This window comes from Falco naumanni, chromosome 1 (genome assembly GCF_017639655.2).
Source record: "Falco naumanni isolate bFalNau1 chromosome 1, bFalNau1.pat, whole genome shotgun sequence".
NCBI lineage: Eukaryota > Metazoa > Chordata > Aves > Falconiformes > Falconidae > Falco > Falco naumanni.
The window spans coordinates 81,469,495-81,481,771 of NC_054054.1; the positions used below are offsets into that span (position 1 = coordinate 81,469,495).

The 12,277-nt window shown below is 41.4% G+C and overlaps 1 protein-coding gene across 6 annotated transcripts in view; it reads right to left on the bottom strand.

Moving 5' to 3' along the window:
* MARCHF1 (membrane associated ring-CH-type finger 1) overlaps window positions 1-12,277 on the bottom strand; it is a 253,229-nt gene that overhangs the window by 98,771 nt on the left and 142,181 nt on the right. For 3 of the 6 annotated variants that reach the window (XM_040601479.1, XM_040601460.1, XM_040601445.1), the window contains exon 3: window positions 2,019-2,158. The exons of the other annotated variants lie outside the window; for them this stretch is intronic. In XM_040601479.1, the coding sequence (XP_040457413.1) occupies window positions 2,019-2,120 (102 nt within the window). In that variant the 5' untranslated portion in view covers window positions 2,121-2,158. The remainder of the gene's footprint in view (window positions 1-2,018; window positions 2,159-12,277) is intronic. 6 annotated transcript variants of the gene reach the window in all.

Here is a 12,277-nt window from a genome sequence, read left to right on the forward strand (position 1 = left end):
ACATAGAACTGTTCCTAGTCAAATTGCTTAATCAATGTTAATACATATTTATGTATTCCTATCAAAATCGTATGAACTAACCATACGTACATATGCTTACAGATTCAGAGTATAAATAGATACTGTCAGTATGAAGACAAGCGACTCATGAAGAAAGAATTTAAAACTGTATGTTTTCAATTATATCCATTATCCTTTCAGAAGACAAAAAACCTGAAAATACTATTGCACAGAATTGTAAGCCTTCCGGATCTGGGTTCTTTTCAATTAAGGAAGACAACATTACTATGCTTTCCACAACTTTAGCAAAAATCAGAGAAAGGGAAAAATGAAAAATATATGAATTTGCATTCAAGAAAAGGAAAATAAACCCTGTAGAGAATAATCTGAACATCTTCAGATTTGTCTGAATTAATATCTACTTCAGAAGAGAAATATAGTGGATTAATATTTTTAATATTAATAAGGTTAAAGCATGCCAACTCTACTGATTCAAGTATTATGAACTGTATTCCCAGTTCATCATTTCTAAATCCCATCTGGTAGATTGGAATGCTTATCTCTGGAATATAAAACCAAACTGAATGTTGACTAGCAGTCAAGCAGAAATGAAAACGACAATTTCCACATATCTAAATACTTTAATAGCTGCCACTAGCAATACCTAAATATGAATAGTAATTAAATACAGTTTAGAACAAAAATAGTAATAGTGATATCAATAGTAATTAAATAAGGGGGTAATATAGTGAAACTTCTTTCATTATTTCTTGCAAAGAAATAAAAGGAGATTAAAAAGCAACAAAAGAATTACAAATGAAAGTGAGTTGTAACAATAATCTAGGATATTCAGTAAACTAAAATGTGCAGCTTTTAGTGCTGGGTTTTTTTGTGTTCCCTTGCTTAGCAGAAACTTGTATTCTATATAATCTACCATTGAACAAGAAAATTTTACCACATTAAGTAGGGGCACTTTTTTTTCACCAGAACTTCAACTTTCAAAGAGACCACTGCCTCTTCACTTGCAACTTACAACTCTCCTCACACATTTTGGAATACCACATTTCATCAGTGGTTATAAACAATTATTCACCTTTCTGCTTAGATATCATGTCCATGTTTCAGCAACTGGAGGGCAGTACTTCCTCCTATCTCATGCTTCTTAGGACAGGAAAATGTGCCTATTTTAAACTTAATGATATAACTGGACCAGGCATATTTAACTGAATACGTTTTAAATAATCAGTTTTCCTGTAGTCTGAAAATGTCTATACAGTTGAAGAAAAACAAGTACATAGACAATTTTTGCTCTTACATGTGGGGCAGTCTGAAGTCTTTACATTCAAGTATCAGTTCTTACTCACCTGGGGAGGTCTACTGATGTTAATGGATTTATTTGAAAGAGCAAGAAACTGCAGGATTAAAATTCTTGTCAATGAATCACTTTATTCAACTTTATACAATTCATGATAACTCCGCTATGTAAACTGTCAACTTTACATTGCCTGAACATCTACTATCAACAGCTTTGCATGCAGAAACTCAACTGTCTCTAGCAGCATCCTGTTAAATATATGAAGACCATTTTAAAATCCAGCTGTCTAACACAAGTGCGGACATTCTATACTTTATCCTCGTTACAGGGAGAAGCGAAGAGCAAACAAGGTACCTTTAGACAACATCCACCTGTACTCATCAGGGACCGAATGCCATTGCATTGATTAAGATCATAAAGAATGTAAGTAATCCGGGTTAGGACATTTCCTGCTTAAAGACTTTACCATTCACAAAACATCAATACTGATTTACAGACATAGCATGCAAGTCAGAATGGACCATGCATAACATAAAAGATGAAAAAAATAGCAAATAGAAAGTGTAAATAGCTATAATGTCACAGGGCTTCACACACTGAGGCAATGCAATCAATGGCAAACACTACATTTTGAAAAACATATTTAACACCTCTGAAGTTCATCTGAGCATGCCACCATCATGAAATGCAGCTTTTGACTCACCAAAGAAGAGTTATGTGAAGCATCACCTGAGACCTCGGGTGTTCTTGTGCTGTTTGGAAGTCTGTGAGGGTTACGAGCTATCGCTTGGCACCAGCCCAACATTTTCTCCTTCCACTTATCCCTTTTCAATTTCTGAAATTCTGAAAATAATTTAGATTCCCTGAAACATTGACACTTTGAATGTATTGCGTGCATGTGTCTGGATGCATACCTCTAAAAACAGCTCTTTACATTATATCTAAACAAGATAATAAACATATTTGTAGAAGAACATGTTTATTTCAAGGACTCCAAAGGGTTATGCCATGCAGGTTAGAAAAGAACTATGCACTTTCAGCACACCTTACGTGCATTAATACTATTTCAGTATCAGCAAATTCAGTGCCTTCTCTCCATGCTAAATTTTTCTCAACATGTCACTTTAATTTTAAGAAGTGTTATTTTAAAGGAATTTTATAACAAAACAACTATGAGACTAGCACCATTCCTAAACCCATGTAACATTTGGATGCAATACCCCGTATTTCCTGAAGCAACTGGAAACAGCCCTAAAGCAGTAGTGGGTATAAAATACAAATCAACAGCGTGAAAACACACAAACATGTATGTACTCATGCCCACACACACCAAAATACCTGACTTGTCTTGAAGCGTTACACTAGGATGTACTGTAAACAGCAAACAGTAATGTATACACACCAGCAATAAATGCTACATGCCAACTATAAATTGAATGCGAACTTATTTTTAGTTTATAACAGTAACAAAATACCTTTTCAGTAACACTAATACGTTCTGGAAATACAGCAATAGTAAGATGGATTTTTTTAAATGCTAGAGAGCTTTGTATGTATTTTTAAAATTTCATAATCTATTTTCCCCAGTTGAAACGGGTAATGTAGGTATTCAGTGCAAAACTTTGCTAATTAATTACAAAAATATCTTTGAGCAATTTTCTCCACAACATCTGAAGCAATTTATAATCTTGTTTATAAAGAAAACCAGATTATAAATGTTCATAACATTCTTTAATTTAAAACATGCTATTCTATATCATCATAAATCATAATAAACAAAAAGATTAACCTACCAGATTGAGCACCTAATACTCCAAACAAGGTTAGCACCAGAATAAAGAGATCTGGAACATATATACAATCACAGAGCAGTTGAGGTTGGAAGGTACCTCTGGAGACCATCTAGTCCAACGCCCTGCTAAAGCAGGGTCACCCAGACCATGTTGCACAGTCACATCCAGGTGGGCTTTGAACATCTCCAGAGGAGACTCCACAGCCTCCCCGGGCAGCCTGTCGCGGTGCTCTGTCACCCTCAAGGTAAAAAGGTTCTTCCTCACATTCAGGTGGAACTTCCCATACCTGTTGCCCCTTGTCCTGTCACTGGTCACCACTGAAAGGAGCCTGGTCCCATCATCTTGACACTCACCCTTAATGCATTTATATGCACAGTCTTCTCCGGGCTGCACAGCCCCAGCTCTCTCAGCCTTTCCTCATAAGGATGTTCCAGTCCCTTCACTGTCTTCGCAGCTCTCTGCTGGGCTTTCTCCAGTAGTTCCCTGTCCCTCTGGAATCGGGGAGCCCAGCACTGGACCCAGCACTCCAGGTGTGGCCTCACCAGGGCAGAGCAGAGGGGCAGGACAACCTCCCTCGACCTGCTGGCCACGCTCCTCCTAATGCACCCCAGGGTCCCCTTGGCCACCAGGGCACCCTGCTGGCTCATGGGCAACTTGCTGCCCACCAGATCTCCCAGGTCCTCTCCCTCAGAGCTGCCCCCCAGCAGGTCAGCCCCAGCCTGTGCTGGTGCGTGGGGTTGCTCCTCCCCAGGTGCAGGGCCTTACACTGGCCTTTGTTGAACTTGATGAGGTTCCTCTCCACCCAGCTCTCCAGGCTGTCCAGGTCTCGCTGAGTGGCAGCGCAGCCTGCAGGGGTATCAGCCGCTCCTCCCAGTTGTGTATCATCAGCAACTTTGCTGAGAGTCCCTTCAGCCAGGTCACTGATGAATATATTGAACCAGACTGGACCCAGTACTGACCCTTGGGGGACACAGCTAGCTACAGGCCTCCAGCCAGACTGCACTGCTGACCACAACCCTCTGAGCTCTGCCACTCAGCCAGTTCTCAATCCACATCACTGTCCCCTCGTCTGACCCACACTTCCTGAGCTCAAGGTAGACAACATCCACTGCTTTCTCCTTGTCTACCCAGCCACTCATTCCATCACAGAAGGTCATTAGGTTGTTCAGGCATGATTTCTCCTTGGTGAACCCATGTTGACTGTTCCTGGTGACCTTTTCCTCCACATGCTTCGAGATGACCTCCATGTTTCATCACCTTTCCAGGAATGGAGATGAGGCTGACTGGCCTGCAGTTTCCTGGTCCTCCTCTTTGCCCTTTTTAAAGACTGGAGTGCCACTGGCTTTCATCCCAGCCTCAGGCACCTCTCATGTCCTCCATGACCTTTTGAAGATGATAGAGAATGGCTTAGCAATAACGTCTGCCAGCTCCCTCAGCCCTTGGGAGTGCATCCCATTGGGGCCCATGGACTTGTGGTGTTGAGTTTGCCTAAATGACCTCTAATGTGATCCTGTTTGACCAAGGCAAAGTCTTCCTTCCTCAGACTTCCTCTCTTGTCTCAAGGGTCTGAGATTCCTTAGGGCCAGCCTGGGCAGAAAAGATTGAAGGTAAGGCAGCATTCAGTAATTCTGTCTTCTCTATGTCCTTTGGTCAGCAGAGCACCCACCTCATTCAGCAGCCGGCCCACATTTTCCCTGGTCTTCCTTCTCCTGCTGATGCACCTGAAGAAGCTCTTCTTCTTGTCCTTGACCTCCCTCACCAAATTTAATTCCAAACACACCTTAGTCCTCTTTGTTGCATCCCTGCATGTTCTGACAACATCCTTAAATTTCTTCCAAGCGGCCTGTCCCTTCTTCCACATCCTTTAAACTTCCTCTTTGTGTTTGAGGCTTGCTAGAAGCTCCTTGCTCACCCACGCAGGCCTCCTGTCCCCTTTGCTTGATTTCCTACTTGTGGGGGTGGACCTGTCTTGAGCTTGGAGGAAGTGGTACTTGAGTATTAACCAGCTCTCTTGGAGCCCCCTACCTCGTGCAGCCCTAACCCATGGGATTCCTCCAAGTAGGTCCTTGAAGTGGCCGAAGTCAGCTCTCCTCTAGTCCAGGGCTGCAATGCTACATGTTGCCCTGCTTCCTCCACACAGGATCCTGAACACCACCCATCTCATGGTCACTGCAGCCCCCAACCTTCACATCCCCAGCCAGCCCTTCTTTGTTTGTCAGCACAGGGTCCAGCAGCACATCTCATCTCATTGGCTCCTCCACCACCTGCATCAAAATGTTATTATCATCAGAGCCCTGCAGGAACCTCCTGGACTGTGTGTGCCTAGCTGTGTTTTCTTTCCAGCAGATATCAGGGAGGTTGAAGTCCTGCATGAGAACCAAGGCCTGTGATCGTGGGGCTGCTTCCAATGCTCTGTAGAAAGCCTCATTGACTTCCCCTTCCTGATCAGGTGGCCTGGAGCAAACACACACAAGAGTGTCACCCGTGTTGGCCCATCCCTTAGTCATTACCCGTGAGCCCTTGACTCTTTCTTCATCCATGCGCAGGCAGAGCTCGATACGTTCCAGTTGCTCCCTCACATAAAGAGCAGCTCCAGCACCTCTCCTCGCTGGCCTGCCTTAACTAAAAAGTACGTGGCCATCCAGGACAGCATTCCGGTCACGTGAGCTGTCCCACCATGTCTCTGTTACTGCAACTGTGACCGCACGCAGATCTCTGATTCTTCCCGTCTGTTCCCACACTGTACCTGGGTGCACAGGCGTTTCAGAGAGGCAACCGAGCACACAGGTTTCCCAGGAGGGAGGTAAGTGGATCCACCACAGCCGTGGCCACCCTCGACATTCTTGGCCTTCTGGTTCTCATCTTGGAAGGCAGCTAAGGAACATTTATCACTGCTCTGGTTGGCCTGGCTTGTTCCCCCACTAGATGTGATGGTGTGAGCATTGCCGCTTTGGACCCTTCCCCAAGTCCTTCAGTTCAAAGCCCACCTCACCGAGCTGGCCAGCCTGCTGCCAAAGATGCCCCTGACTTCTAGAAAGGTGGATCCCATCCCTCCCTAATAGGCTGTAGTCAGCAAAGAATGTCCTGTTGTCATGGAGGCCAAAACCCTCATGATGGTACCAGCCATAAAGCCAGAAGCTCATGTGCATTATAGTCCTATTTCTGGCTGCACCCCTTCCCCTTACTGGTAAAATGGAAGAAGAGGTAACTCCGGCACCAATATTTTCTACTTGCGCCCCCAAGGCTTTATGGTCTTCCTTGATTCTGCCCAGGTTCTGGCTTGCAGTGCCGTTTCTGCCCACAAAGGAGTGGCAGGGACAGCAGTCCATGCTCACAAAAATTTGTGGCTGCCCGTCAGCAACACCTCTGACCTCAGCTCACGGAAGGCAGCATACCCCACGCGAACCCCTGCCAGGCCAGCGGATGGGTGCCTCGGTACTGAAGTTAATGCTGAAAGCCTTACACGATAAAGCAGCACCTATTCAATGCCATCGAACGTTATGTACTTGTAAAGTAAGCTTATTTTTTCTGCAGTACATCTCCCTGCAGTACACAAGACATGCTTGCGTTTACAGCAGGCTTTTGTCTTCCCGGGTTCTGATTAACTACAGTTCCTTCCTGAATAAGTACAGTTCTACCGTTTCTGCACTTACTGTTAATATATGATTCTCAAAGTATGAAATGCACAAAGCTGTAACTCTCCACAGACCCTCACAGAACTGATAGTAAGGAATAAGTGGAAGCCAGCCTTAGGTTTATTGCACTGGAGACGATTAGATGAGTGAGTCTATGGGTTGATTCTTACTGATTTTTCAGTCTCTTGAAATTTTAACATGAGATAAAAATACATGCCAGTAAAGCGTTAGTAACATGAAGGCTGCCACTGCACCTGTCTGCAGAGTCAAACCCATTTTTCCTTTATAAAAAATTTCAACTGTAGACTTACAAGAAGTTGGTCCTCCGTAGCATGAATACAACCCAGCAAAGGCTTCGCAATGAGAAATCCAGCTGAAGCACCAACTAAACTCACTGTCACAAACTTAGCAGCCATTAAGAGTTCCAGAGGACCAGAGCATCCACTGTCTTACAGGCCCTACAAGACTGTTTATTTTCCTCAGTTTTGTGAATGCAACTAGCAGAACTTTACATACCAAACTGGTTGTTTTTAAGAGTAAAGGAAGTAGCAGTGAACAGTTTGTGCATTTAAGCAACCTGTACACAGACATAAAAAATGAATCCATGTTTTAAATGCTCTCCATTGCATATCAAACATGCCATGAAGTCCTTAAATGAAACTGGAGAATGAGAAAAAGTATCAGAAGGACAAGCATATGCATGAGTCGTCCTCCACAATTTGGAAAGATAAGCATTTAGTATGAGACAACCAATCAGAATTTTTGTTTTGTCACCTTCTACTGCAAATTCTAGGTGATTTCTGCATCATATGCTGAAATACTATTTACCAACTAAACAGGACTGAAACAACAGTGGAGTCTCCCTGCTATTTAAACTAGTCCCCATCCCATTCCCTTTGCTTTTTAAATATGAGCACATAAAATCTTTTGAGAAAGTAAAATGTCTTTTAAAAACTATTCCGTTGTCCCTGGAATTTCCTGGTTTTCATTCAAAGTTTCAAGCAGAAAGTATGTCAGTATTGTGTAGACTTTTCAAAGTGAGACAAGCCAATTTTTTTGCTGCTCCAGAACCCATCACAGCAGTTCCTCACTGTTGTGTAAGTGGAGTTTACAGGCAGAGAAAGGGGAGCTGCATCGGGGATGACACTGGTCAGCTCTGTTAAACTAGGTGAAAGGGGACGAGTCCAGCAGATGAATGCTGCTGCTCTCTGTAGGACTGTGCTTGGGGCTGGGCAAAGAGGTACCACTTGCTTTACACCTCACAAGTGAAGTCTGTAGAAACAGACATCGAGCCCATCTTTCAGGCCACTTGAACCTTCACAGATAGGTAAACAGCTCTGGGGAAATGGCTCTCTGTCAGTAAACTCAGTAAGTAACTCTTTAGCAAAACGTTTTACTACACACAGGACTTATGGGCAGATTCCATTTGCTACAATTGCTAAACTGCATTTTCCCCATGATCAGTAAGTTATTGTGCATTTTTTGTGCAAATGTCTGGAAACTAGAGATTAATGCTGGCTAGAGAGAAAAAAAAAATCCTTAAAAAATAATTAAAAAAACAAACCAAAATGCGTATTTGGAATATAAGTAATATTTTTAAGTCAGTCCCAGAAAAATATTATATAAAGATCACAGCCCACAGAAATGTTTGTATAAATGTTTGGCTTGCTATGTCTGAAAAGATCCTGGACCTCACTGAGGTGAAGCAGCTCTGAACGCACACCATGAACCAGGTGGCTACATGTTCAGCTGGTGCAGCTCACTGCTTGGGAGCACTTTACTGCTTTGGTTCCTCCCTGAAGAAAGAATATGAACCTGAAAAAAACCCTCAAATATATAACCTTTAAGAAAGTCTTCAATGTGATTTTAAAAGAACATTTAAATCATTATTTAAAAATTATTTCTCTCCCTCCACAACACTGGATGGAAAACTTCCTGACCATTGTCCCAAGACTGGACAAGAGGAAAAAAAAAAAACCAAAACCCCAAACCCCAATCTTTACATGGTCACTCCTACACTTCCTTCTCTGGACCAAATGCACACAAACATCCTTTTGCAAAGGCAGTAAAATGAACGTATTTAAGATAAGCAGTTGAAATGACCCCTAGGAATAAAAAAATACAGTTCCCAAGTTCCTAGAGCTCTAAGGTCAGATTAAAAGTCTGCTACACCTACTGATGAGCAGCTGCTCAAATGAGTAGTTAGCCAAAGCTTCTTTTGGTACAACCACACTCACTCTTGATCACCTATTAAGAGGGGAAGCTTCAGGTCTTCACTGAAGACTCCCATATTCTATTACCTCTGATTAATTGCTATCATTCTTCTAGGCTTGTATTTTAATATAGCTGTATGTGTCAGGCTACTTTGTTTCTGATTGTCTACCAAATTTTCAAGTTAACTTAGCAGAAACAAACCTAAATTGCTGCATGCTTCAGTCTACAGCAAATTCCTCCAGAGATTTGTTTAGCATAGAGAAGTAATGCAAACTCCCTCTCTGATGTGTACTCCTCACACTTGGGGTGGGTATGAGCCAATTCAACCTGAGAACAGAACTCTACATATCACATATAAGCATGTTATACGCAGTCTGAGTTTGATCACAGATGAAGTGAAAAAATGATTTAGGCTACAGAATCTTCCACAAAATGCTGCTGCACAGCTGGATACTCTTGGTACTTAGAACTGACAAAGAACCATAAACTCCAGGCAACAGCTATAGTTCGGTATGACAAAGGTAACTATTTGAAGTCATTACATTATGAGTTTCTACACAGTTGAGTCAGGTATACAGCATTTTAACAATTTGCAACAGATCCTCTATTATGTCAGCTGGCAAGAAATCTAGGATCTGAAGATTTACAACCTTCTACAAACAAACATGTTAGTTTAGAGCTCTGCAGAGTCTACCTGAACCAGAGGTGTAGTGAAGAGTGGATGCCCAAGAGCAGTGCGTGCCATCCACCTGAGGGAACAGTCCTCCAAGGATCCGCAAGGAGACCATTTCAAGAGTGACACCACCATCACCCCTCAAGTACGTGATCCATGAACCCTTTCTATACTGCCTGTACCTGTGGAGACAGGGAATCATCTGATTATAGCTACAGTCTGTTCTGCTCTTCTTGGGGTGCAGAACCTTTTGGAACATTTGCATTCTTCTTTTTTGCCCGAGGGAATCAAAATATTGACTACTACTCTACAGATCATAACTGAAAGGAGAACTTTGCACTTCCTCATACAACTGAAGAACCACCACTTCAAATACATTGCCTTTAAAAAAAAAAATCTTCATTCATCCCTTATAAATTTGTTTTAAAAGGAAAGAATTTTATTCATACTTTTCAGGGGAGAGAATTTTTACTTATAATTTAGGCAAGCAAAGAGACATGCAGAATTATAGATTCAAGTACATCTCACACAATATTAATATTAAATAAATAGGGGTTTAGTTCAGGATGATGTATTAAAAATTAGCCAGTTATATAAAATAAAAGCATAATGTCTCCAAAAAAAGCTCATTAATTTGGCAAGAGAAAAAGATCGGTATGCTTAATTCAGGAACATAATTAGATTCAGGTAACAAAGGCCTCAAGAAAGGCTGCATTAAGATGAAATGCATAAGAAGGTTCTGCTTTTTCAGTCCCTACCAGGATCTAACAGCTACCATAGACCAGCAGGAAAGTGAACACAAAACATACTGTTCTTTATCTAAGCTAAATAGTTTTGTTCTCTGTGTTTGAAGATTCCCAACAGCAATCAAAGTGATGGTATTTGTCTAGCAACTAAACACACTGCATGACTTGGCAGATAATCAAAATATTCCAGGAGCAGAGCTGCAGGAATATTGAAATGCAAATAGCCTTCAACGCTGAGCGCGGGTAAGAGAAATGCAGTCTCTGTTGTTCTTTGCGTATCTCCTGTCTGAGTCTTATCAAGCTGTGAGTTCCAATCAATTATTCTAGTTTGAACACAAACATAAAATTCATGGGCTGGACGCACTAGAAAACTCGGATAGCTTGTGCTATTGTTGTGGCACAACTGAGCAACAGGCTCTTCTCACCCAGCTACTCAGCGTCCTACGACTGCTAATTTTCACAAGGACAGTTCAGCGCAGCCATAGCACAACAGCATAATGACTCTAAATCTGCATGTTACAAATAAGCAGCTCAACCTCAAGTTTGAGAATTACCTCTATATTAAAAAAATGTCATATTAGGATATATATATGTTATTGTGCCAACAGGTGCAGAAGTGCAGTACGATTTGGTGGTGATTCTTTAAAGTCAGGGAGAAAAAAAAATACTGTTTCCACATACAAATGTGGTAACGATCTTTTCTTTTTTTCCATTAGAAGTACTGAGTACCATCTGCCCCTCCAAACGAGGAATAATTTTTTGAGTCCAGCACTTAATATAACTTACAATGTCAGTAGCTTGATAAGTCACCAAGCCAGTAAAACGCTATCTTCCTGACCAATACTTGCAGCAATTAGCTAAAATACACACCTACTGTGCTAGCCTCATTAAAAACCCACAGAGACCAAGAGAAAACAAGCACCCCTGCCCACAAATTACTCAGTTGACACCTAGAATGACAGTGCCAATCAAGACTCTAATGATACCAGTTTTCTTGTATAGCTACTGGACATAAACAATCAAACACCGCTGCATTAAGTGGACGTAAGCATCCAATGCAGACATGTTCTCCTATTCATTAATGACTGATTTCACAAGTGCTTCTAGGGCACTAGTTGAAGAGTAAACCCAATTATGCACATGTAAAGGCATTCCCCTAGCTGTAAAGAGAAATCAGAGATGTCATTTAACTCAATTATGATTACCAAGGATGTCACTTCAGCAGCTCTTTACAAACATAATCACAGTACAGCACCCGGCTTTAGAGTATTGTATTAGAACTATATTATAACGAAGTTTGCTAGAACTTGCTTCAATTATTTATTTAAGCCTGCAAAGTGTCAACTATAGCACCTTCTTAAATGACTACCTATACTATCCAATCAATTTTCAGAGACTGTAAGGCGGCTATTTTGATGCCACTGTACCATAATTAACCATATAATTATTTCCAACTAAAGCCAATCTATCTTTTGTTCTTTTCTGTTACACTGCCAATATGCATTTTAAGATGTCCTTAGCCCTTCAATATTTTGATTCCTTTTTATTGTAACTAAGGATCCAGATTTCACTTATGACTTAAAACAGTTTAATCATTGAAAATAAATCAATTTAAGATGACTTGCAGCGAACATCGCTTTGTCTAACCACTCCATAGCTATAGCACCTGAAGAGTGACAGGAAAGTTTTCAAAGCTTTCAAAGAAAATAGTCTTCTGGGTTATTAGAAATATCAAAAGTGTGGGTTTGTTTTGTCTTTATAGTCACACTTTTTTTCTCACCATGAAAAGTATCTCTTGTGTAAACCAGAAAGCGATTTTAAATCACTCAAGGCTCTTTAGAGAAACTGTGACAGATGGGTTTTTTTCCCCCAGTAAATTTTTAGCATTGTAATTCTACCTC